The sequence below is a fragment of the Artemia sp. Qi Xiang Cuo genome, chromosome 14 (genome assembly GCF_049724085.1).
Source record: "Artemia sp. Qi Xiang Cuo chromosome 14, ASM4972408v1, whole genome shotgun sequence".
Lineage (NCBI taxonomy): Eukaryota > Metazoa > Arthropoda > Branchiopoda > Anostraca > Artemiidae > Artemia > Artemia sp. Qi Xiang Cuo.
The window spans coordinates 61,816,195-61,843,582 of record NC_142807.1 but is presented as its reverse complement, the minus strand read 5'-3'; the positions used below and the strand labels follow the sequence as shown (position 1 = coordinate 61,843,582).

The 27,388-nt window shown below is 37.6% G+C and overlaps 1 protein-coding gene across 3 annotated transcripts in view; it reads right to left on the bottom strand.

Moving 5' to 3' along the window:
* The window catches only part of Pkcdelta (Protein kinase C delta), a 260,317-nt gene that overhangs the window by 84,134 nt on the left and 148,795 nt on the right, over window positions 1-27,388 (bottom strand). For all 3 annotated transcript variants that reach the window (XM_089100650.1, XM_089100649.1, XM_089100648.1), the window contains one exon: window positions 8,143-8,267. In XM_089100650.1, the coding sequence (XP_088956776.1) occupies window positions 8,143-8,267 (125 nt within the window). The remainder of the gene's footprint in view (window positions 1-8,142; window positions 8,268-27,388) is intronic.

Here is a 27,388-nt window from a genome sequence, read left to right as displayed (position 1 = left end):
ACTATGAACGAACGAAGTTGGAGGGACAAACCAGTTCGAAATCAAGACGTAACGAAGGAATCGATCACCTGCCACGCTTTTTAGATATCCTTTCCAAGTTCCGAAACTTTTTAAAAATAATAAACAAACTCAGCTTTCAAAATTAATGAACTATATTGAATCTACTATGTATATTGCACTACATTGCACTATAGTATGAATCTACTACTATATTGCATCAGTAGCACTCGAAGGTGACCTTTCTGATTTGTTAGGTTTTTCCTATTTTCCCTTTTTGATTATTTTTCCTTCTCTAGCTTCTAGGAAGGCCTGGGGTTGCACATGAAATCAGGAAATAGATTTCTTATGCTTTGAATCACGAAGAGCTTTAGTGTATATGTCACCGTGAATGTCCGAAATCTAGTTAATGTCGACCTTCACTGGTGAATGTCCGAAATTCATTTTTCAAACAGTTCGTGGTAACGAACTGTAAGTAAGGAGTGACCCGGTTCAATGGTAACCGAAACTGTTGAAAACGGAATTTTGATACCAATAGATACATCAAAACAATCAGATTTTAATACTAATTTCGAATATATAAGTTTCATCAAGTTTAGTCCTACTTATCAAAAGTTACGCGATTTTCGAAAAAAGGGGAAAGACCCCCTAAAAGTTAGGATTTTCGAAAAAAGGGGGAAAGACCCCCTAAAAGTTATAGAACCTTAATGAAAATCACACCATCATATTCAGCGTATCAGAGAACCCTACTGCAGAGGTTTCAAGCTCCTATCTACAAAAATGTGGAATTTTGCATTTTTTGCCAGAAGAAAGATCACGGGTGCGTGTTTATTTGTTTATTTGTTTTTTGTTTTTTTCTCCAGGGGTGATCGTATCGACCCAGTGGTCCTAGAACATCATGGGAGGGCTCATTGTAATCGAAATTAAAAGTTCTAGTGCCCTTTTTAAGTGACCAAAAAAATGGGGGCAACTAGGACCCCTCCCACACTCATTTTTTTCTCAATGTCATCCGATCAAAATTTTGAGATAGCCATTTTGTTTAGCATAGACGAAAATCTAATAAATATGTCTTAGGATGAAGTAATCCCCCACAGTCCACAAGGGAAGAGCTGCAAGTTATGAACTTTGCCCATTGCTTACATATTGTCTTGGTGAGTGGGAAGTATACAGAAATTTACAGGAAGGATTTTTTCTGGTGGGGGGGATGGAGGAGGGGCTTATTCGGGAGAATCTTTCCGTGGAGGATGTTTCTTTGGGGTAAGGGACATTTCTATGAAGGGGGCGCCGGATTTCCAAGCATTATTTAAAAAACGATCAGAAATTAAATAAAAAAAAAACAAGTTTTTTAAACTGAAAGTAAGAAGCAACATTGGAATTTAAAACGAATAGAAATTATTAAGCATATAAGGGGGTTCGCCCCCAAGTCATTAACACGCTCGTTACGCTAGAGTTTTTTTTAGTTATTTAAAAATATCTATCTATTATAATTAAAATGCCTTTGTGATTCAGGGGTTTGTGAATTTAAAAAATTTTTAACTTTTAACGTAAAGAGCGTGGTATTGACTAAAAAGAGAACCCCCTCATATACATAATAACATATGCGTAGTAAAAAAAACAATAAAAAAAAACAAGCGATACTCAACGCATCGCTCTGTACGCTAAAGTTTTTTATTGTTTTAAAAAATAAAGTTGTGAGACAGAGTCAAACTTTAGCGTAAAGAGCGAGGCGTTGAGGAGGGGACAGCCCCTTTTATATACGGAATAATAAATAAAAAAAAAATTCGTTACAACAAACTGTTTTTATAAAAATTTACATAAGTTTTTTATTGTTTTAAAAAATAAAGTTGTGAGACAGAGTCAAACTTTAGCGTAAAGAGCGAGGCGTTGAGGAGGGGAAAGCCCCTTTCGTATACGGAATAATTTCTGTTCCTTTTAAGTTTTAATGTCACTCCTTACTTTCAGTTAAAAAAACTTGTTGTTTTTTATTTAATCTCTGAATAGATTCAATTAGCTTTGCGAGTCAGCTTTTTCAGTCTTATACAAGCTATGATGGTAAAAGTTAAAGTTAGGTTAGATTATATTAATTTAGGTTAGGTTAGCTTAAATTTGGTTGTAAATATCAGAAATGGGTTAAAAACTTAATCTAACACATCCTACTACTACTACTAATAACAACAACTCACTGCCACACCAAGCCACCTGAGGCCAACACAGCTAAGCACGCTCTTTTTCCTCCATCCCAATCTATTCACAGCCTCCCTCTTTACACCCTCCCAGGAAGTTCCCATTTCTTTTAAATCTTTTTTTTATGACATCTTCCTGCCCCAGACGACAACGACGTGATTTCCGTTTAGCCCTAGACGGTTGGTCAAAACGGACAATCTTCGGCAATCTGTTATTTTTCATCCAGAGAACGTGCCTCAGCCATCTCAACCTTTCTTTTATTTTAGCCCTAGAAAGCGGGGTTGAACAACATTTTTCGTACAGCCTACAGTTTGAAATAAGGTCACCCAGAACAATCCGTAGAAAATTTCTCTAGAAAATATCTAGTAAATCTTCTGCTTTTTGGATTGTCCATGCTTCAGAGCCATATTTGACCACTGTCATCACTGTTCCTTCCAATATTCTAATCTTGGTTTGTCAACATTTTCCTCTTCTTGCAAACTTTTTTAACTGTGAAAAAGTTCAGAGTTCATTCCTTTTGCTCAAACTTTCAGCTAGGATGCTAAAATCATCAGTAAAATCTAAGTCCAGGAGAGTTTTTCCTCTCCATTTGATTCCGTGGTCTCCCACTGTTTTTCCTGTGCTCCTTAAGACAAAGCCCATCAAAATGTTCCACATAAAGGAGGATAGAACACAACCCTGCTTAACTCCTGATTTAATACAAAAGCAGCTGCTAACCTTGTTTCCTACCTTAATTGCAGTAGTATTATTCTCCTACATAGCATTAATCACTTTAATGTATTTGTCTGGTATACCCTACAAGGATAAAACCTTTGCTAAAGCTCTTCTATCAACAGAATCGAACGCTTCCTCATAATCTATAAAACTGAGGACCAAAGGTGTTTGGACAAATAAGGTACTTCTCAATTATTAACCTAAGAGTGAAAAATGGGTCGACACATCTTCTACCTTTTCTAAAACCACACTGTTCTTCTCTTAAAACTTTTGTCTACAGGATCTCTCAGTCTAAAAGGTATCATATTACTAAGTAATTTGCTACCTACATAGATCAGACTAATACCTCGATAAGTACCACACTCACTTTTATCACTTTTCTTATACAGTAGTTTAATTATGGTTGTACTAACATCGTTAGGTACTTCTCCCTTTTCAAAACTCATATTCATAATCTTTGGTGACTTATTTCTAATCTCAGAGTCACCAAATTTAACCCAACTTAATCTAACATAACCTAATTTAGCCTAACCTGTCATCATCAAACCTTGAATTAAATTGAAAACTTGACTGACAACACTGACTGAATCCAAGGAGAAAAAAAAAGGCATTTCGGACATCCACCGGTGAATGTCAAACTGTTACATGTACCAACAGATAATCTTTAACACAATCGTAATAGGAGTCAAATTGTTAAAATCCGTATTCTTTTCCAAAATGTCCCATGAATTTTCTTCTAACCTAGATCTGAGGTGAACTAGCTCAGTTTTTTTTTTATAAAAACATGAAAGAACCCTACCCGGATGTAAGGATCTTTTAACTCGACGTTTTCTTAGAAGAGAAAATAGATAAAAAAAAGAAAGTTGTTCGATAAGTCATTTACTAGTTTAAAATTCTATGGGAGGAAAAAGTTATTCATCAATAACGTCTTAGTTGCAGCAGCACGTGCCATGATGCATGTTGGTGGTAAAGTTCTAGCGGCAAGCATGACTGATGGACAATCTACTGTCACTGAAGATACAAGATCTTATAAGCTCAGGTTGAAACCTCCCAGGCCACTGGTTTAGCCTCCAAAGAATCATCAGGGATTTAAAGAAAGGAGGGGATGTATCCACTTCGATATCTGTACACATAAAATATTCAATACTATGTACTCTTTCTATGTATTCTGGGTGCTTTCAGAGTACCACTCCCCCCATTCCACCATTTTGTAAATAGTGCTTAGTGATACGCTATTTGACCGTCCTAGCCGGGTAATTAGTGCTCCGGGCTTGAAATCCTGAGGTCAGGGATTCGATTCCTGGGGGTCGCTGGTTATTTGGTTTGGAATGGGGATCAATGGTGTGCCCATTTAAGCTCAGCCAGAGCCGATCCAGCTCTGAATGGGTACCTGGAGAAATCTGGAGGGAAAACACGGGAAGTGTCGGATGATTTACCCCAAACAACGAATTGCACTCCTGACTGAAGGCATTGAATCAGGAAATCGGTACCTGCGCAACGCAGACTATTGGCCAGCATGTGAAAAAGTTTTTTTTAGAGGTATACGCTATTTGAGGTAATTGAAGATACCTTCTAAATACCAGCAATTGGCCTAGCCAGTTGATAATAGATAGTCACAACATAACTGCATGGAATGATAAGGGGACTAAAGACATAATACTTTTGTATCCTCCTCTTTTTCAAAAATGCGCAGCCCATCAGTCTAATGTTTTTTTCAGGCTTACCATACAGGTTTGAATAGCCTTCAGACCAAGATCTAGACAGACTACAGTTCAGCTGGTTTGAATTTACTGAAGAATGACCAATAAGACTGCTTTTTTAGCTATTTGATCGGTTTGTAGCTTTGAAATCATTATAAGAATTACGTCGAAGCTGTTCCAAAGTTAAATCATCAATCAATCATTTTATTTTGATTGATGTTATTATTTTTAATTTGGCAAAGTTCAATAAACAAAAACCTGTGCTTGCTGACACTGGGTCATGGGCACCCATAAGGGGGGGGGGGTGTCAGTTCTTAAAGTCTTAAATTTTGTGTATTTATTTAAGTAAAAAAAAGTGAAAACATTAAACATATTTTGTTTTCAGTAAAGCGCAAATTATTTTCTGGTCTTGAGAAGGCATGGGGGTTATCAGTCCTGCTCATGTTAATTTTTGCTCGTTTTGAGTTTGACTCGGCTATTTATTGACTTTACTTCTGCTCATTTTTGCTTAATGGAGCTCTTTACTTTTCTTTGAAAAACTTGTTTTGTGGAAAAAGTTTTTTTTAATTAATTTCTGGTCGTTTTGATTGACATAGTCATTTTCATGAATTTTTTTTATATCTTTTGGTTTTTTTCTATAAGAATCCATAGTTTGGCTTGCTATTTGTATGTTGGGAGAAACTTTGGGCAAATTGCATAACTTTGGGGGGTTGACACGCCCAATATTCTTACAGATATAGTTGCTGAACCGTTCTACTATGCTGAACAAGTTAATTCTCTCAAAATTTCGACTAGATGTGTTTGGGAAATAAATCGGCTTTAGAAACGGTCTGAATGCCCAATCTCTTCCTCTTTTTACTCATAGAAAGGGCACTAGAACTTTCAATTTTGAATCGAATTAGCTTCTTTAAATATTTCAATGCTATTTCTGGCTATTATAGAGTGGTGCGGTCTATGATATTGCTTATATGCCTTTTTGAATACCTGAATGCATATACTTTTTTCATTTAATTGGAACACCCCCTAAACACTTCCTAAAAGTTTCACCTTAGTACTCTTAGCGCCATTAGTTATAGTAACTGTAGTGGTAGTATTAAAAGTGGCCCATACATATAGTGCCTTATGGCTAGTTCAAAATCCCCAACGACTTACTCTTAAAGGTCTAACATAATAATATAGGTTGTTCTTGAGATATTGCTTTGTCACCTTTTTGAAAGTCCACATGCTCATAGTTTGTTTTGATTTAGTTCAACCTCCGTCTGAATATTTCTTATATTTAATTACTGAAGACATTGTTATGTTCCTTTGACTATTAAAGATGGCACTTGCCCTTTGAATTTCCAACCGAATGAGCCCTTTTCGAAGTTTCTACGACAACAAATGGTCATCTTAAAATTTCTAGCAGATGTGACCGGGAAAATATGACGCATGTGTGTGTGTGGGGGGGGGGGGAGATACTTGAGAGACGAACTGATTTCCCTCCAATCTCTTTTTACTCTTAGAAAGGCCACCAGAACTTTTAATTTTGAATCAAACTAGCTTCTTTAAATGTTTCAATGATATTTCCAGCTATTATAGAGTGGTGCTGTTTATGATATTGCTTACAAGCCTTTTTGAAAACCTGAATGTATACAGTTTTTCCTTTTATTTGGAACTCCCCCTAAATGTTTCCTAAAAGTTTCACCTCAATACTCTTAGCGTCATTACTTATAGTACCTGCAGTGCCAGTATTAAAAGTATGCACATAGTGCCTTCTGGCTTGTTCAAAACCCCACAAGTTAGGCTACTCTTAAGGGTCTAACTTAATAATAGAAGTTATTTTTGAGATATTGCCTTGGCACCTTTTTGAAAGTCCATATGCTCATAGGTTGTTTTGATCCAGTTCAACGTCCGCCTAAATATTTCTTATATTTGATTACTGAAGACATTGTTATATTCTCTTTGGACTATTGGTTACATAATGGCTATCTCACATTTTCGATCGAATGTATTTGGGAAAAAAGGATATCAGGAGAGGGGGGGGGGCTATTTTATATCCATCACGCTTGACTCTTAAAATGGAACTAGAACTATACACTTCCAATCAAATGAGTCCTCTAAAGTTCAAAAGACCACCCTTCATAAAAACCTTACATGTCCCCGGGGAATAACTTACAACACATACCCCCCAAACTCTGGGGGGTTGCGTCAACCCCAAAGGCCATGTTATGAGTCTTTGGACTATTTTTGAACAAATGGCTATATCAAAATTTCAATCGGATGCATTTGGGAAAAATATGACGTGGGGGGAGGGATATAGCCGCCCTCCGATAAATTTGACTCTAACTTACAACCCTTGCCCTGAGGACTTTGGGGGGTTCTCATCCTCAAAGACATAATTACTGGACTTTTAAACTACGTCAAACAAAATAACTATCTTGAAATTTTGATTGGAAGTGTTTGGGGAAATGATGGGCATGGGGAATGGTTGCCCTCCAATCACTTTTGACTATTAACGAGGGCCCTAGCCCTTTCAATTCCCAACCGAATGAGTCCTTTTTGAAGTTTCTACAACAACAAATGGCCGTCTTAAAATTTCTATCAGATACGATTGGGAAAATACGATGCTTGCGTGTGTGTGTGTGTGGGGGGGGGTATTTTCCCTCTGATTACTTTGACTCTTAAAAAGAGCACTATATTTTCTGATTAGCAATCCAATGAGCCCTCTCCGAAATTGATACGACCACCATTTCTATAAAAACCTTATATTCCCCCAGGGCGTAACTTAAAACCCTTGCCCTGGGGCTATAAGGGAGGGTCATCCTCAAAGACGTAATATCTGGACCTTTCAACTACGCTGAACAAAATGGCTATTTAAAAAATTCTAATTGGATGTATTTGGGAAAATGATTGGTATAGGGGGGGGGGATGACCTCCAATCACGTTTGTCTGTTAAAAAGGCCAGTGGAACTTCTGATTACCAATCAATTGAGCCCCCTCCGAAGCTTATACGACCAACCTTTCTAAAAAAAACTTATTCCACAGGACATAACTTACAACCCTTGGCCTGAGGGCTGTGTGTGGGGGGGGGGTTGTCATCCTCAAAGTCATAATTTCCGGACCTATCAACTACGCTGAACAAAATGGATGTATCAAAATAGGCAGCGCTATCGCGGTGCCTATCAGATTTTTTTTTAGATTTCTATTAAATAGCCTTGGAAGTACCGATTAGATTAGGTAAGCCCCCCCCCGAAAATTCAGCCTATGGGCGCCCATGCACTGAGTGTAACTGAAACATCAGAGCCAATGGAACTTTCAAAAAATATTATAATCAATCATGAACAGAAAAAGAAGTCAGTAGAAAACTTTTAAAAAGGCTGAAATAAATTCTAATCACAAGGATGCGGAAATACAACTCAAATATATTTTGTATTTAAAATTCTTTTCTGTAATCTATTGAACATGAAAGACTTTTTTCAATAGATTTTTCATCAAATTTAGTGATACTCCTTTGTTAAAAAGGTTTATTAATATTATTTTATTAGCCTTTACCTCCAGAAGTACTTACCACCTCTGTACTAGAATCGGATTCATCAGTTGATGATGTACTGGATTTCGTTGAGTTCCTCCTAGAAGCTGATGTACTTCCGGTAGGCGTTGTATCTTCAAATGGAGAAGGACTCCTTTTGGAACCTATAAGAAATAGTGCTAGAGTAATTTCCTAAAAATAAACGCATTTGAGCTATCAAACAGTTCGTGGTAACGAACTGTAAGTAAGGGGTGACTCGGCTCAGTAGTTACAGAAACTCTAAAGAACGGAATTTTAATATCAATAAATACATAAAAAAAAATCACCTTATTTTACTGATTCCACACATATAAAATTCGTCAAATTCAGTGCTACCCCATCAAAAGTAACGAACCTAGGAAAATTTCCCTGATTTTTTAAATAGGAAGAAAACATCCCCTAAAATTCAAGTAATCTTGGGGAAAATCATGTAATCAAGTTCAGCGTACCAGATAACCCTACCGTAGAATTTCAAGCTTCTATATACAAAAATACGGAATTTTGCTATTTTTGCCAAAAGATAAATATGGATGCGTGTTTATTTGTTTATTTGTTTTTTTCTCAGGGGTGACCGTATCGAAATAATGGTCCTAGAAAATCGGGAGAGGGTGCAATTGAACAGAAATTAAAAGGTCTGTTGCCTTTTAAAACTGATTAATAAGACTGGAGGGCAATTGGGTCGTCTACCATGCCCATTTTCTCCCCAAAGTTATCTGACCAAAATTTTGAGATAACCATTTTGTTCAGTATAGTTGAAAGATCAAATAAATGTGTCTTTAGGTGTAAAATATTCCCCCACATTCCGTGGGGAGAGGACTGTAAGTTATGAAATTTGCCCATTGTTTGCATATAGTATTTGTTATTGAGAAGTATACAGACATTTTCGGGGGGTGGGGGTGGGTTGGGCTTCGGGTGGATTTCTATAGGGAGAATCTTCCTCGGGGAGGGAAATTTTCAGGAGGGGGGAGGGGTGAATTTTCCAGGGAAAATGTTACACTGAAGCGATTTGACAGAATTACTATACGAATTCTTTTTAATCGTCGTACTTTCTCATTGCTAAATTTTACATGTGGAGATGTTCCGGGGGAATTATTCGGGGGCTGTTTTCCGCGTATTTTGGTTTCCGGGAAATAATTTCCACAAAAACGGGCATTACTGGAGTGATCGAGAAACCGATCAGAGGTTGAAGTCTTATGCACATAAAAGAATGTCAAGGAGAATGTTTCAGGCAGAGTTGTCCCCAACCACTTTTACGGGGAAGGGGGAGAGATTCTCTCTGAGGATGGAACTGTCTGAAGGGACTTTGACGGGGAGGAGGTGCACTTTACGTTGGATGAAATTTTCACGGAGGAGTTTTCAGTGAGGGGGGGGGGTATATTTCATGAAAGATGGGCCAGAGTTACCGGCATTATTTGAGAACGATCAAAACTTAATTAAAATACGGGGGCCGTTTAATTAGAATAGGAATTTTTTTTAAAGTAGCGTAAAGAGCAAAGCATTGAGGAGGGAGCAGCCCTTCATATACACAATAAATCAGCCAAAAATAGTATGAAAATTTTGTTTTAATTTTTCATGTACGGCCAAATTCGAATCTTCATTAGTTGAAAAACCGTTCAGCAATTAAATAAGAAAAAAGTTTTTTTTAACTGAAAGTAAGGAGTGACAATAAAACTTAAGACGAACAGAAATTATTCCGTACATGAAAGGGACTGTCCTCTCCTCAATGCCTCACTCTTTACGTTAAAGTTTGACTCTGTCAAAACTCTACTTTTTAAAGTAACTAAAAAACATTAGCGTAAAGAGCGGGGCGTTGAGGAGGGGACAGCCCCTTTCATATACAGAATAATTTCTGTTCGTTTTAATGTGTAATGTCACTCCTTACTTTCGTTAAAAAACTTTTTATTTAATCTAAAATAAGATCAAGTTATGTATATATTGTAGCTTAGTAGGTCTCATCAAACAGTTCGTGGTAACGAACTGTAAGTAAGGAGCGACCCGGCTCAATGGTAACCGAAACTCTAGAAAACGGGTTTTTGATACCAATAGATATATCAAAAGAATCAGATTTCAATGCTGATTTCAAATATATTGGTTTCACCAAGTTTAGTCCTACCTATCAAAATTTACGTGCCTGAGGAAATTTGGCTGATTTCCGAAAAAATAGGGAAAGACCCCCTAAAATTCATAAAACCCTAATAAAAGTCACATCATCATATTCAGAACATCACAGAATCCTCCTGGAGATGTTTCAAATTCCTATCTTCAAAAATGTGGAATTTTGCATTTTTTGCCAGAAGAAAGATCACGGATGCGTGTTTATTTGTTTGTTTTTTTGTTGTTTTTTTCCAGGGGTGATCGTATCGACACAGCTGGCCAAGAATATTGTGGGATGACTTTTTGGAACACTAATTAAAAGTTATAGTGCTCTTTTTCAGTAAACAAAAAAAATGGAGGACAACTAGGCCCCCTCCCACGCTCATTTTTTCCCCAAAGTCATCTGATAACAATTCTGAGATAGCCATTTTGTTCAGCATGGTCGAAAATATGATAACTATGTCTTTTAGGATGACTTAATCCCTCGAAGCTCCCAGGGGGAGGGCTGAAAGTTATGAACTTTACTCAATGTTAACATATAGTATTGGTAATTGGGAAGTATACAGACTTTTTCAGAGGAGATTTTTTCTGGTAGGTGGGGGAAGGAGAGGGTCGGGGGCTATATGGAAGGATCTTTCCATGAAGGAAGTTTTCATGGGGGAAGGGAAATTGCCATTAAGGGGGCGCCGGACTTGCCAGCATTATTTATTTGTTATTGGTAAGTATACAACCATTTTCAGGAAGTATTTTTTCTGGAGGGGGGGGGGGCTAGATGAGGGGAGTACTCTGGAGAATATTTCCGTGGATGATGTTTCTTTGGTGTATGGGACTTTTCTCTGAATGGGGCGCCGGATTTACAAGATTTATTTAATAAACGATCAGAAGTTAAATAAAAAAAAACAAGTTTTTTCAACTGAAATGTAAGAAGGAATATTAGAACTTAAAACGAACAGAAATTATAACGTATGTGAGGGGGTTCTCCCCCAAGTCAACACCACGCGCATTACGCTACAGTTTTTTTTTTTAGTGCTTTAAAAAGAGCTATCTCTTCTAATTAAACGGCCATTGTTATTCAGGGGTTTTTGAATAAAATTTTTTTTTAACTTTTAACTTAAAGAGCGTGGTTTTGACTAAGGGGAGAACCCCTTCATATAAGTAATAACATATACGTAATAAAAAAAAACAATAAAAAAACAAGCGATACGGCTCAATAGTAATCGAAACTTTTAAAAACGAAATTTTGATGTCAATAAATGTATCAAAAGAATGTGTTTATAATACTGATCCTAAATATATAAATTTTATTAAGTTTAGTATTACTCATCAAAGGCTAAGAGCCTGAAAAAATTTACTCGATTTTTTAAAGAGGGGGGAAACATCCCCTGCAAGTGAAAGATTTTTAATGAAAATCACACCGTCAGATTCAGCGTATCAGAAAACCCTATTACATAGGTTTCAAGCTCATATCTGCAAAAATCTGCAACTTTGTATTTTTTGCCAGAAGAAAAATATACGAATATAGAAGTTAGTTACGTAAGTTAATTTGTAAAGACATCCATTTAGCAAAAGAAAAGTAAAATTTTTATGCAAATAAAAGCTGCATTAACTAAAAAACGATCAGAAATTAAATAAAAAAAACAAGTTTTTTAAACTGAAAGTAAGGAGCGACATTAAAACTTAAAACGAACAGAAATTATTCCTTATGTGCAAGGGGCTGTCCCCTCATCACCGCCACTCTCTTTCCGATAAAATTTGAATCTGTCTCACAAGTCCATTTTTTAAAACAATAAAAAAATTTAGCGTAAAGAGCGAGGCGTTGAGTGTTGAACAGCAGTAATAACATACGGACTGGTGTCTGTTCAGGTTATGTTTTAATGTTGCTCCTTATTTCAGTTTAAAAAAATTTTTGTTTTTATTTAATTTGTAGTAGATCTGATACTTCAATGGTTTTTTCATTCTTTTATCTCGAGTTACTGACCATACACGTATATAATTAAGTATATATAACTAAGTATTCCCACAGATTGTTTTGGGTACCCGTCTGACTGACTGTATCAAACAGTTCGTGGTAACGAACTATAAGTACGGAGCGACTCGGCTCAATGGTAACCGAAACTCTAAAACACGGAATTTTGATACCAATAGATACATCAAAAGAATTAGATTTTAATTCTGATTTCAAATATATAAGTTTCATCAAGATTAATCTTACCAATCAAAAGTTACGAGCCTGAGAAAATTTGGCTGATTTTCGAAAAAAGGGGGAAAGAACCCCTAAAAGTTATAGAACCTTAATGAAAATCACACCATCATATTCAGCGTATCAGAGAACCCTACTGTAAAGGTTTTAAGCTCCTATCTACAAAAATGTGGAATTTTCCATTTTTTGCCAGAAGAAAGATCACGGATGCGTGTTTATTTGTTTTTTTGTTTTTTTGTTGTTTTTTTTCTTTTTCCCAGGTGTGATCGTATAGACCCAGTGGTCCTATAATATCGTGAGAGGGCTCATTGGAACGGAAATTAAAAGTTCTAGTGCCCTTTTTAAGTGACCAAAAAAATGGAGGGCAACTAGGCCCCCTTCCACGCTCATTTTTTTCCCAAAGTCATCTGATCAAAATTTTGAGATAGCCATTTTGTTCAGCATGGTCGAAAATATTATAACTATGTCTTTTAGGATGACTTAATCCGTCGAAGCCCCCAGAAGAAGGGCTGAAAGTTATGAACTTTACCCAATGTTAACATATAGTATTGGTTATTGGAACCCGGCTCAATGGTAACCGAAACTCTAGAAAACGGTATTTTCATACAAATAGATACATCAAAAGAATCAGATTTTAATACTAATTTCAAATATATAAGTTTCATAAAGTTTAATTCTACTTATCAAAAGTTACGCGCCTGACATAATTCGGCTGATTTTCGAAAAAAAGAGGAAAGACCCTCTAAAAATTACAGAACCCTAATGAAAATCACACCATCATATTCAACGTATCAGAGAACCCTACTGTAGTGGTTTCAAGCTCCTATCTACAAAAATGTGGAATTTTCCATTTTTTGCCATAATAAATATCACGGTTGCGTTTTTATTTTTTTTTTTTTTGTTTTTTTTTTTTCCAGGGGTAATAGTATCGACCCAGTGGTCCTAGAATATCGTGGGAGGGCTCATTGGAACGGAAATTAAAAGTTCTAATGCATTTTTTAAGTGACCAAAAAAAATGGAGGGCAACTAGGCCCCCTCCCACGCTCATTGTTTTCTCAAAGTCACCTGATCATAATTTTTAGATAGCCATTTTGTTCAGCATGTTCGAAAATATTATAAGTATGTCTTTTAGGATGACTTAATCCCCCGAAGTTCCCGGTAGGAGAGCTGAAAGTTATGAACTTTACCCAATGTTAACATATAGTATTGGTTATTGGGAAGTATACAGTACAGACGTTTTCAGGGGAGATTTTTACTGGTAGTGGGGGGGGGGGGGTCGGGCAGGGACGTACGCAAGGGGGGGCCACCGGGCCCCGGCCCCCCCCCAAAATCTCCCGCTTTTTTTCATTTTCCCCTAATTTTATGTTTTTTCTCACAGAATAATGGGTTTGAAGGATTTGGCCCCCCCCCGAAACAAATTCCTGCGTACGTGCCTGGGGTGGGGGGTTATGTGGAAGGATCTTTCCATGAAGAAAGTTTTCATGGGAAAGGGACATTGCTATGAAGGGGACGCCGGACTTCCCAGCATTTTTAAAAAAAAGATCAGAAATTAAATATAAAAAAACAAGTTTTTCAACTGCAACAGCAGCAACATCATAACTTTAAACGAACAGAAAATATTACATATATGATTGGGTTCACCCCCTAGTCAATACCTCACTCTTTAATCCAAAGATTTCTTAGTACTTTCATAAGAGATATTTATTCTAATTAACAGCCTTTGTGATTAAGCGGTCATTTTTAAAGAATTGGAACAAAATTTTAAATTTTGCTTAAAGAGCAAGATATTGACTGGGGGGCGAACCCCTTAATATACGTATTAAAAGTATATGAATATAGAAGTTCGTTACGTAAGTTAATTCGTAAGTTACGTATATTTATTACTAATAAAACGTTCGTCAATAAAATTAAACAAGTTTCGAGAAAGCCATTTAACCAAATAAAAGTAAATTAATATGAAAATTTTGTTTTAATTATTCATGTACTGTGAGCCAAGATCAAAAACTGCATTTATTCAAAAACGTTCAAAAATTGAATTAAAAAAAAAAATTTTTTTAACTTAAAGTAAGGAGCGACGTTAAAAATTAAACCAACCATACATTGTGTTGTGTGTGACCGAAACTGTCCATTTCACAACGCATTTATCTTTCTTATAATTTTTGAATTTAACAAAAATATACTTTTTTTAAACACGGAAAACATGTAGATTAACTAGCGAGGTGGTTAGGAGGGGAAAGCCACTGTTATATACGGGATAAGATCAAAACCTGGATTTATTCAAAAACGTTCAAAAATTAAATAAAAAAAACAAGTTTTTTTAAATGAAAGTAAGGAGCGGCATTAAAACTTAAAACAAAAAGAAATTATTCCGTATATTAAAGGGGCTGTCCCCTCCTCAACGCCTTGCTCTTTACGCTAAAGTTTGACTTTCTCACAAGTCATTTTTTTTAAACAATAAAAAACTTTAGCGTAAAGAGTGAGGCGTTGAGGAGGGGACAGCCCCTTTCCTATTCATCATGAGCCCTACTCCCTGCCTCTGCACCCATCCTTCTATCTGAATAAATAAATTCTATATCACCATTTCATGTTTCCTACCCCTGGGATATGAGCTTCTGAAACCTGTACTAAAGTCCCTGTCCCTGTACCAAGTCCCTTGGCCCTTCAATTGAATGGAGGCTTTGGAAAAACCTGAGCCTATCTTAGTCAGAACAGGGTTTTCCACACTTGACGATGCTCTTCGTTCAACAAGAGTCAGAATCCTGCGCAAGCCATCTCAAGTCTATTACCTCCGACTTATTATATATTCATTCCTACAAATATCATACTACTACTTGGAGGCAGTCCATAAGAAATAGCTTAGCTAGGAAAAGCGTTTTCAACCCAAAAAAGCCCACCAAAACAAACAAAACCCAGAAGAAATCTCCATTAATCAGAATACACTGCAAGGCTGTGTCGTTGACTAGGCTACAATATCCTTGAAGGGTACCACTCCTCAAGGTCACCCTGCTGCACGGTTCGTGTTAAATCGTGAAAGGCCCAATCTGTCGCCACTATAATGCCACTTGAGCAGGATTCCCTTTCAGGGATAGGAACAGAGGAATGAGCCTATGACGGAGCGTTAGCCTTATAGTAGGGGAAAGATACGGAAAAAAAAATGGTCGAACCAGGAAAAAATTGGTATAGAAATTATTTTTGAACCACTGTGTTCAGAAAAGAGAGCTCTACAACATATCAAAAATCTAAATCTCCATGCCGTTGCAAAATTCCCTTTTTTTCACGTTTTTTGCGCCTATTTTTTAGGTATTTCCAGAATCCGAGAATGAGGAACCGTGAAAAGAAAAGTAGTTTATTTATGGTTTTCCTTTTTAAGAAACGACTGTTTTTGTGCTCTTTTATTAGACAGAAACATCACTTTTAATCATTTAATTCATTTTTATGTATTTTTTGGTTTTTTTATTAAGTAAAAAAAAAAAAAAAAAAAAACAAAAAAAAAAAAAAAAATCAAGCGACAAACGATCACAGGGTATTTTTCGAAGAGGAGTACGAATTTTGGGTTCATTTTTCCCCATCTGAACAAATAGCCTACCGGCGTTCCGAATTCATTTCTTTTCCTACCGAGCTTTATTGGTGACGACATTTTCGACCAGCTGGAAAGTCCCTTCTGATTTTCACTTTCTGTTACACCATGCCTTGATCTTACGCTCTTTTCAAAGTTGCTTCAGTCTGCTGAGCCTTGTAGAGCCACCTATCTGCAAAAAAACTACTAGGAAGCGGAAAGGAATCGGAGGAAGGAAATATAGAAAGGAAAGAAGACTCTACGCTCGTCCTACCTCTCTTTTCTGACACATATTTTATCAGCGCCATCTGTCTGAAGAAAACTTAAGTACAGCAAACAATTCGCTAGAGTGCAGCACGGTCGACGCCGCTAGGCGGAACGAAAAAGCTATTTCTCTAGTGGAAGCGAGAGTACTATCGACTATCGCCGGTCCCTTTCGCGGATGTGACTGTCAGATTTCCCTGGTCAAGAATCCTTAAAGAACCCATGATACTCGACGCCGGCCCTCAATAAGATTGACAATTCATTTAGTTTAGTAACTTATCTGAACTGAGGAGGGTTTAGCTACAGATTTTTCGGTTCAGAATCAAGGTTTTTGTTGTAACATTCACCGACATCTCTACTTAGTCCCATACTTATACTAACTTATTACTTATACTACTTATGCTTATGCTACTTATACTCACTTATTCTCAGTTCTCTTTTTTAGATGGCGGAGACTGCAGTTTTATGTCCCCTTTGTGAACGTTCACTAGACGCCTCAGAATCGTCGGTACTGGCAGAAAAAGGAGCTACGGTAATCAATGAAGCTATCAAAACGAGAGGTACCAGCATCTCTGTCGAGGCAGGGAAACAAGTCCATGTTACTTGCAGAAAAACTTTCACAAACAAAATATACCTGTCGAAAATTGAGAATGAGAGACGACGAACCTTGCAAGAAAAGAAGGAAGCAGAAAAAGTGGTACTCCGATCACGGACTCCAAGTTTCAACTTCCAAGAGTGTTGCTTTTCCTGCACTACAATGATAAATCTCAACACTACCCACAAAAAAGGACACGAGTGGTACAAGGTTCGGACTAAAGATTTTGAAGAGAGTATAAAGGCAGTGTGCAAAAGCCGTGATGATGATTGGTCAAATAACGTTTTCCGCCAAATATGTGCAGTGTCAGACCTGCACGCAGTTGACGCAATTTATCACAAAGCCTGTTCTTCTATGTTTCAATTAAATAAGAGCCTTCCAGCCAGATTTGCGACGCAAGAACTTTTTGGAATACTCGAAGATACTGAGCCAGATAAAAAACGTCCAAAGTCCGAGGCCAAGTCAAGATGAAAGATATCAGGCGTTTTTGAAGCTGGCTACTTTTTTCCAAGAAAATGACGAAGAACAGTATACAGTCAGTGAACTTGTTGTTAAAATAGGAGAGCTTTTGAATGGGACAGACCTTGAACCGTACTCTAACAAGTACTAGAAGAGCAAGCTTCTGGAATATTTCAGTGACCAGCTAGTATTTGCAACTATTGACGGTAAGGTTGACGTGGTGACATTCAAAGAAAAAGCATCAGCGATACTCCAGAATTTTTATTACTTGGACAAAACCGATAACGAAGAGAGTGAGAAAATCAAGCTTATTAGAGCAGCAGCAAAGATTATCAAAAGTGATATCAAAGGACTGCCAGCACAGAAGGAATCATATATGACCGCAAAGCAGATTTCTTCTGGAGAACAGCTGAAAGGCTCTCTACCTAATAGCCTAATGGTGTTCTTAGATGAAATATTCGTTGGAACCGATATTTGTTTCAAAGTGCTTGCCATTGGCAATTCCATCGTTCAAGCATCTCTCCCACGTGCCCTCATTTGTCCACTGCAACTAGGCTTAGCAGTGCAACTGGATTGCCATTTCAAGTCCAGATTTCTTATTGACACTTTACACAGCCATGATTCTGCTTCTCCTATGCTGAAGTCCAGAAATTTAAACGCTGTGCATCAGTCCGTGATGAACCTAGCCTTGCAGGAATTACCTCCGCACATGCTGTGCAGCATGTAGCTGATAATGCAGATTACGATGTTTGCACGATGGAAGGAAGAAAAATTTTCCATGGGATGGCTCTGCTAGCAACAGTTACGCCTCCTCTCATTAACAGCCGATCACCCATTCCGAGAGTTGAAGTTTCATTAGATGAAGTTGCCCAAAAAGGAAAAATTCCCATCTACCCTTACCGCTTAAGTGAGACAGTGCTTTCAAAGGTGCAATATGAGAAGATCCTTGGCAAAAATGTCAACGACCCTTATGCCTCACTCGATCAGCTCTGGTTATCTACCGGGTTCCTGAATGTCCCAAGACCGAGCTGGAATGGATTCATGCAGTCAGTTTTCTCTAACCAAATACATCATGAAACGGGAAACCTTCGCAGCAAGGCAAGCGTCTTGTTTTTGCCGATGATTGACCTCCCGTCTAGCAACGAATCCTGCCTTTACTCAACCTTGCGCTTTGTAGCTTCGCAAGGCAGAACCTACGGATTCACACCCGTTCTCACATTTGACCAGCCGCTCTGGTGGAAATCTATGAAGATCCTCAAGTCCGACACGACGAATGAGCTGAGTAGTATTGTTCTCAAGTTAGGTAGTTTTCATTTGATGATGAGTTTCGTCGGATGCATAGGACACCCCATGCAAGGTTCTGGTCTGAAAGAGGTTCTGGAATTGGTATACGCGACTGGTGCAGCGCCACACATTCTTTCTGGAAAAGCGATTTCTAGAGCTGTTCGATCTCACATTCTCGTGAGCTCGGCCATATATGCTCATCTCCTCGAAGAAGAGCAAGCGACGTTGACGTCTCTAGACATGTCTACTGTCTTCGCTAACGTACTGGATGGATACCTCCCACCCGAAGATCTCAGTCATGATCCCCAGCTCAAGCAACTTGAAAAATTTCTCAAGCAGAGACGCCAAGACCTGCTGACTCAGAGAACTGCGAAGCTCTGGTTTCAGTATCTTGACATGCTTGGGACACTGCTTGAGTTCATACGTGCCGAGAGACTAGGCCTGTAGGATTTGCACCTACAATCTGCAGTAGAGATGCTTCCGTTTCTAGCAGCATCTGGACATAACCTCTATGTCAAGTCGGTCTGGATATACCAGCAAGAGATGGCTAAGCTTCAAACTAGTCACCCACCAATCTTCGGCATTTGAACAGGGAGCATTTGAACAGGACCCAAGCATTTGAACAGGGAGGTCACACCATTAGAAGATCAGAGCGACGCTGGGCTGGACTCTCGGCAGATCTTGTCATCGAGCAGGAGTATATGAGAAGTCTGAAAATATCGGGCGGTCTTACAACTGGAGGTGGGATGACAGAACAGCAGAGAGCCATTTGGGTTCTGTCAAGACCAGCATGCCTGGAGATCAACCTCTTGATGCAAAATTTGACAAAAATTGGTTAATCGACAAGTGAGCGGCACCGCGACATGAGTTCCAGTAGAAAGGAGCGTGACTTCGACGATACCCAGAAGCTCGTCGGATACTTCGGAGAATCTTCTCTGTTCAGAGGTGACAATCATATTAGAAACATTGCCAACGGCATAACTTCTTCCCAAGATATTAATGTTGACGAGGCCGATGTGGCTGGAAATTTGATTCTAAGTAAGATGACGGGAAAAACCTTGAAGGAGCAAGTCTTCAAGAAAAAAGACCAAGTGACCCTAATGAATGCCAAACAGGCGGGGTCCTCTGTGGTAGCGCAAATAGATCCGGTGCTCCTTGTCCAGTAGTTTATAATAGTAGCCCAACAAACTGACCTCCGAGAAGAATATTTCAAGTACGAACTTTGTACGACTCCTCCTTCTCTTTTCGAAAGTAAGAGCCTTATGAGAAAAGCAAATATGCCAGAGCTTGCAAAAGCGATCTTTCAGGCTTGGGGGATCGAGACTCAGTCACCCTCAAGACCTGCTTCTGCGTGTAACCTCATCTTGGATGGTGGTTCTCTTCTACATCGAGTTCCATGGAAGGTAGGGTCAACCTTCAAGGTCATCTTTGCTTCATACGTTCATTACGTACAAGCAAGGTACCCTAGTGCGATCGTTTTGTTTGACGGATATGAAGTTGCTCCAGCAATCAAAGATGCTACCCATTTACGTCGAGCAGGGATGGTTGGCCGCCAAGTTTTTTTCACCGAAGAGATGACCCTTTGCATGAAGAAAGAAGAGTTTCTTTCATGTAAGACAAACAAAGGACGTTTCCTGAAGCTGCTCGGCAACCATTTGGAAGCCGTAGGTTTCCGAATTTTCCACTCGGAAAGAGACGCCGACGTTCTGATTGTAGAAAAAGACGTAGAAGCTGCTAGTCTTACAGACACAATCGTGGTTGCTGATGATACTGACATCTTGGTTCTTCTGATCAGTCAATCAGATTCGCGTTCCGGACGTTTATATTTCTAACCGGTAGCTAAGTTTGGCGGCACAAGTACATCTTGGGATATTATTGAGATGAAGCAGTATCTAGGAAGAGATGTCAGCAAACTGATTCCATTCTCTCATGCCGTGCTGGGTTGTGACGCAGCCTCTCACCTTTACGGAATAGGAAAGAGCAAAGCCGTTCAGCTGCTACTTTCCAACAAGAATTTCAGGGACAGTGCTGCAATATTTGGCGACAAGCTCGTATCGCTTGACGATATTGTGGCAGCAGGAGAGCGAGCATTGTTGATACTGTACGGTTGCCCTGATGTTTCGAACCTGGACACTACCAGAAAGCTAATCTTTCACAGAAAAGTGAGCACTGCCACCACTTTCGTGCATCCACGAGAACTGCCACCGAATCAGGCAGCAGCGAAGTACCACTCGCTACGTGTTTACTGCCAAGTTCAAATCTGGCTCGGGAGCCCAGTAGACCCTTTACGCCTGGGATGGAAACTGCAGGATAACGAAGTTTTTGCGCCAATAAAAACAGATCTCCCTGCCGCTCCGTCTCAGCTGCTGAAAATTATCAAATGCTCGTGTCGTATTGACGGCTGTGATAGTGAAAAGTGTACCTGTAAGAAAAATGGACTTGAGTGTACTATAGCCTGCCGTACCTGTAAGGGAAGCTCGTGCAACAATTCGAAGTTTCAAGAAGAAGAACTTAGTGAAGAAGAATAACAGTTAACTGTGATGATGAAAAATCTAGTTCCTACATTTTGATGATGTGCAATTTCTATATATTTGAAAAATAAGATAAAAGCTTTTCTCTGAACACATTAAGTTAAAACCTACCTTGTCTCATGGTGTTTGGCGCTGAGGTGTTTCGTCATTCCTGTTTATTGTTGTTTAGTCTTTTTTTTTCTAAGCCTTTCGTTTATATAGCCTAAAATAATAAAATAAAAACAAACTTATTCCGTATTAGACCTTGTTAAACGCTGGTAAGAGTTTTTTTCCCCAAAGACACAGTTTTTTCCCCATTTTTTTTTTTTTGCTGATAAATATTTTTCTTTTTGGTCAGGTAACGAAATGAGTATAAGAAACGAATTCAGAGCCAAAAGCTGATCTAAAAACATGCGTAAAACATTATAGTTTAAGTTTTGAATTTTTTTCCCAGTTTTTGAGAAAAGAAATAAGAAAACATTAAAAAAAACAATTTTGCATCAAGCTAGAGATTTAGATTTTTGATATGTTGTTAAGCATGTTTTTCCGGTCCGGATGGTGAAGAAACCATTTCTATACCAACTTTTTCCTGGTCAAAACTTATTTTTCTCCTACTATTAAACCATCTCATAACGCCGGAACAGCTCCAACCTTTTATGCCCAGCCTATCCTCGTCAGGGCAGAAGACTATTGCCAGATTTATAAACTGTTCTTTTATTTTTTGCTGCCTACTTAAGTATTTTCTGCTCATAATCCTCTTTTGTTGCATCTTGTTTTGTCTTTTCAATGCTAGTTAAAAATATAAAGAAATATCACGAACCAGTTTATTTGAAACAGTTTTTCAAAACATATTCCATTCACTAATAATCATTTTATGAATAGACTGCTATCCTTCCTTCGGAAATATAGGCCTAGGCTTTTATTTTGCAGACTTTTTTTTCTGAAATTCAGAAAAAATTCCTGAAAATACCAAACCTTGAAGTTCCCTCTTTCTTTTTTATTTTTGTTCAATATCGTACTGAAATGTACTTCCTCGAAGCTTAGAACTCCCAGCTTTAGTTTTTGAGTTTTATTTATATACTGGGGATTTCTACCATATTTTGTGGGCCCTGAGGACTCAGAGGTCAACTTTTAGAAATTTAGGATTAAAAATTTGATCCTTTGACCTTGAACTTGACTTTATCAAACAGTTCGTGGTAACGAAATATAAGTAAGGAGCAACCCGGCTCAACAGTATCCGAAACTCTATTAAACATAATTTTGATACCAATAGATACATCACAAGAATCAAATTTTAATTCTAATTTAAAATATATAAGCCTTATTAAGCTTAGTCCTATCTATTCTAAGTAACGCGCCCGAAAAAATTCGGATTATTTTTGAAAAAAGGGGGAAAAACCACCTAGCAGTTATAAAAACTTAATGAAAGTCACACCATCATATTCAGCTTATCAGAGAACTCTTTTGTAGAGGTTTCAAGCTCCTATCTACAAAAATGTGGAATTTTCCATTTTTTGCCAGAAGAAAGATCACGGATGGGTGTTTATTTGTTTTTTTTTTTTTTGTTGTTTTTTTTCTTTTTCCCAGGTGTGATCGTATCGACCCAGTGGTCCTAGAATATCGTGGGAGGGCTCATTGGAATGGAAATTAAAAGTTCTAGTGCCCTTTTTAAGTGACCAAAAAAAAATGGAGGGCAACTAGGCCCCCTCCCACGCTCATTGTTTTCCCAAAGTCACCTGATCAAAATTTTTAGATAGCCATTTTGTTCAGCATGTTAGAAAATATTATAAGTATGTCTTTTAGGATGACATAATCCCCCGAAGTTCCCGGGAGGAGGGCTGAAAGTTATGAAGTTTACCCAATGTTAACATATAGTATTGGTTATTTGAAAGTATACAGTACAGACGTTTTCAGGGGAGATTTTTACTGGTAGTGGGGGGGGGTCGGGCAGGGACGTACGAAGGGGGGGCCTCCAGGCCTGGCCCCCCCCCGAAATCTCACGATTTTTTTCATTTTCCCATAATTTTCTGATTTTTCTCACAGAATAATGGGTTTGAAGGATTTGCCCCCCCCCCGAAACAAATTGCCCCCTCCCCCTCCCCGAAAAAAATTCCTGCGAACGTGCCTGGGGTCGGGGGTTATGTAGGAGGATCTTTCCATGAAGGAAGTTTTCATGGGGGAAGGGACATTGCTATGAAGGGGACGCCGGACTTCCCAGCATTATTTAAAAAAAGATCAGAAATTAAACATAAAAAAACAAGTTTTTCATCTGCAACAGCAGCAACATCAAAACTTTAAACGATCAGAAAATATTACACATATGATTGGGTTCACCCCCTAGGCAATACTCATTGTTAAAGCCAAAGATTTTTCAGTAACTTCATAAGAGCTATTTATTCTAATTAACGGCCTTTGTGATTAAGCGGTCATTTTTAAATAATTGGAACAAAATTTGAACTTTAGCTTAAAGAGCAATGTATTGACTAGGGGGTGAACCCCCTTATATACGTATTAAAAATATATGAATATAGAAGTTCGTTACGTAAGTTAATTTGTAAGTTACGTATATTTATTACAAATAAAAACGTTCGTAAATTAAATGAAACAAGTTTCGAGAAAGCCATTTAACCAAATAAAAGTAAACTAATATGAAAATTTTGTTTTAATTATTTTATGTACTGTGAGCCAAGATCAAAACCTGCATTAATTTAAAAACGTTAAAAAATTAAATTAAAAAAACAAGTTTGTTTTAACTGAAAGTAAGGAGCGACATTAAAACTTAAAACGAACAGAAATTATTCCGTATATGAAAGGGGTTGTCCCCTCCTCAACGCCTTGCTCTTTACGCTAAAGTTTGACTTTCTCACAACTCTATTTTTTTTAAACAATAAAAAACTTTAGCGTAAAGAGCGAGGCGTTGAGGAGGGGACAGCCCCTTTCCTATTCATCATGAGTCCTACTCCCTGCCTCTGCGTCCATCCTTTCTATCTGAATAAATAAATTCTATATCACCATTTCATGTTTCCTACCCCTGGGATATGAGCTTCTGAAACCTGTTCTAAAGTCCCTGTCCCTGTACCAAGTCCCTTGGCCCTTCAATTGAATGGAGGCTTTGCAAAAACCTGAGCCTATCTTAGTCAGAACAGGGTTTTCCACACTTGACGATGCTCTTCGTTCAACAAGAGTCAGAATCCTGCGCAAGCCATCTCAAGTCTATTACCTCCGACTTATTATATATTCATTCCTACAAATATTATACTACTACGTGGAGGCAGTCCATAAGAAATAGCTTAGCTAGGAAAAGCGTTTTCAACCCCAAAAAGCCCATCAAAACAAACAAAACCCAGAAGAAATCTCCATTAATCAGAATACACTACAATGCTGTGTCGTTGACTAGGCTACAATATCCTTGAAGGGTACCACTCCTCAAGGTCACCCTGCTGCACGGTTCGTGTTAAATCGTGAAAGGCCCAATCTGTCGCCACTATAATGCCACTTGAGCAGGATTCCCTTTCAGGGATAGGAACAGATTAATGAGCCTATGACAGAGCGTTAGCCTTAAACCATCTCATAACGCCGGAACAGCTCCAACCTTTTATACCCAGCCTATCCTCGTCAGGGCAGAAGACTATTGCCAGATTTATAAACTGGTCTTTTATTTTTTGCTGCCTCCTTAAGTATTTTCTGCTCATAATCCTCTTTCGTTGCATCTTGTTTTGTCTTTTCAATGCTAGTTAAAAATATAAGGAAATATCACGAACCAGTTTATTTGAAACAGTTTTTCAAAACATATTCCATTCACTAATAATCATTTTATGAATAGACTGCTATCCTTCCTTCGGAAATATAGGCCCAGGCTTTTGTTTTGCAGACTTTTTTTCTGAAATTCAGAAAAAATTCCTGAAAATACCAAACCTTGAAGTTCCTTCTTTCTTTTTTATTTTTGTTCAATATCGTACTGAAATGTACTTCCTCGAAGCTTAGAACTCCCAGCTTTAGTTTTTGAGTTTTATTTATATACTGGGGATTGCTACCATATTTTGTGGGCCCTGAGGACTCAGGGGTCAACTTTTAGAAATTTAGGATTAAAAATTTGATCCTTTGACCTTGAACTTGACTTTATCAAACAATTCGTGGTAACGAACTGTAAGTAAGGAGCGACCCTGCTCAATGGTAACCGAAACTCTAAAACACGGAATTTTGATACCAATAGATACATCAAAAGAATCAGATTTTAATTTTGATTTCATATATAAGTTTCATCAAATTTAATCTTACCAATCAAAAGTTACGCGCCTGAGAAAATTTGGCTGATTTTAGAAAAAAGGCGGAAAGACCCCCTAAAAATTATAGAACCTTAATGAAAATCACACCATAATATTCAGCGTATAAGAGAAACCGACTTTAAAGGTTTCAAGCTCCTATCTACAAAAATGTGGAATTTTCCATTTTTTGCCAGAAGAAAGATCACAGATGAGTGTTTATTTGTTTGTTTGTTTTTTTTTCTTTTTCCCAGGTGTGATCGTATTGACCCAGTGGTCCTAGAATATCGTGGGAGGGCTCATTGGAACGAAAATTAAAAGTTCTAGTGACCTTTTTAAGTGACCAAATAAAAATGGAGGGCAACTAGGCCCCCTCTCAAAGTCACCCAATTAAAATTTTTAGATAGCCATTTTGTTCAGCATAGTCGAAAATATAATAAATATGTCTTTTAGGATGAATTAATCCCCCACAGTTCCCAGGGGAAGGGCTGCAAGTTATGAACTTTGCCCATTGCTTACATATTGTATTGGTTATTGGGAAGTATACAGACATTTTCAGGAAGGATTTTTTCTGGTGGGGGGGGGGGGCTTGAGGTGGGGGTTACTCGGTAGAATCTTTCCTTGGTGGATGTTTCTTTAGGGTAAGGGACATTTCTATGAAGGGGGCGCCGGATTTCCAAGCATTATTTAAAAAACGATCAGAAATTAAATTTAAAAAAAACAAATTGTTTCAACTGAAAGTAAGAAGCAACATTAGAACATAAAACGAACAGAAATTATTACGTATATGAGAGTGTTCTCTCCCAAGTCAATGCCTCGCTATTTACGATACAGTTTTTTTTTTAGTGTTTTCAAAAGAGGTATCTATTCTAATAAAACGGCCTGTGTGATTCAGAGGTTTGTGAATTAAATTTTTTTTTTAAATTTTAAGGAAAGAGCGTGGTATTGACTAAGGGGAGAACTTCCTCATATACGTAATAACATATACGTAATAAAAAAAAAACAATAAAAAAAAAACAAGCGATACGGCTCAATAGTAATCGAAACTTTTAAAAACGGAATTTTGATGTCAATAAATGTATCAAAAGAATGGGCTTATAATGCTGATTCTAAATATATAAATTTTATTAAGTTTAGTATTACTCATCAATGGCTACGAGCCTGAAACAATTTACCTGATTTTTAAAGAGGGGGGAAAGATCCCCTACAAGTGAAAGAATTTTAATGAAAATCACACCGTCAGATTCAGCGTATGAGAAAACCCTATTACATAGGTTTCAAGCTCATATCTGCAAAATACTGCAACTTTGTATTTTTTGCCAGAAGAAAAATATACGAATATAGATGTTCGTTACGTTACTTGTTTTTTTTTATATTTAAATCTCAATCAGAAGGCTGTTTAAAAATGTGGCTCAAACCCGCTTTTCAGGACTATTAAATAAAAAAAACAAGTTTTTTAAACTGAAAGTAAGGAGCGACATTAAAACTTAAAACGAGCAGAAATTATTCCGTATATGAAAGGGGCTGTCCCTTCCTCAACGCCTTGCTCTTTACGCTAAAGTTTTTTATTGTTTTAAAAAATAAAGTTATGTGACAGAGTCAAACTTTAGCGTACAGAGCGAGGTGTTGAGGAGGGGACAGCACCTTTCATGTACGGAATAATTTTTGTTCGTTTTAAGTTTTGATATCGCTTCTTACTTTCAGTTTAAAAAGCTTGTTTTTTATTTAATTTCTGATCGTTTTTTAGTTAATGCAGCTTTTATTTTGGTTCACCGTCATTGAATAAGTAAACAAAATTTTGTTCCAATTCTTTAAAAATTACCCTTAATCACAAAGGCCGTTAATTAGAATAAATAGCTCTTATGAAAGTACTAAAAAATCTTTGGCTTAAAGAGCGAGGCATTGATTAGAAGGTGAACCCAATCAAATAGCTAATATTTTTTATTCGTTTTAAGTTTTGATGTTGCTCCTTACTTTCAGTTGAAAAACTTGTTTTTTTATATTTAATTTCTGATTATTTTT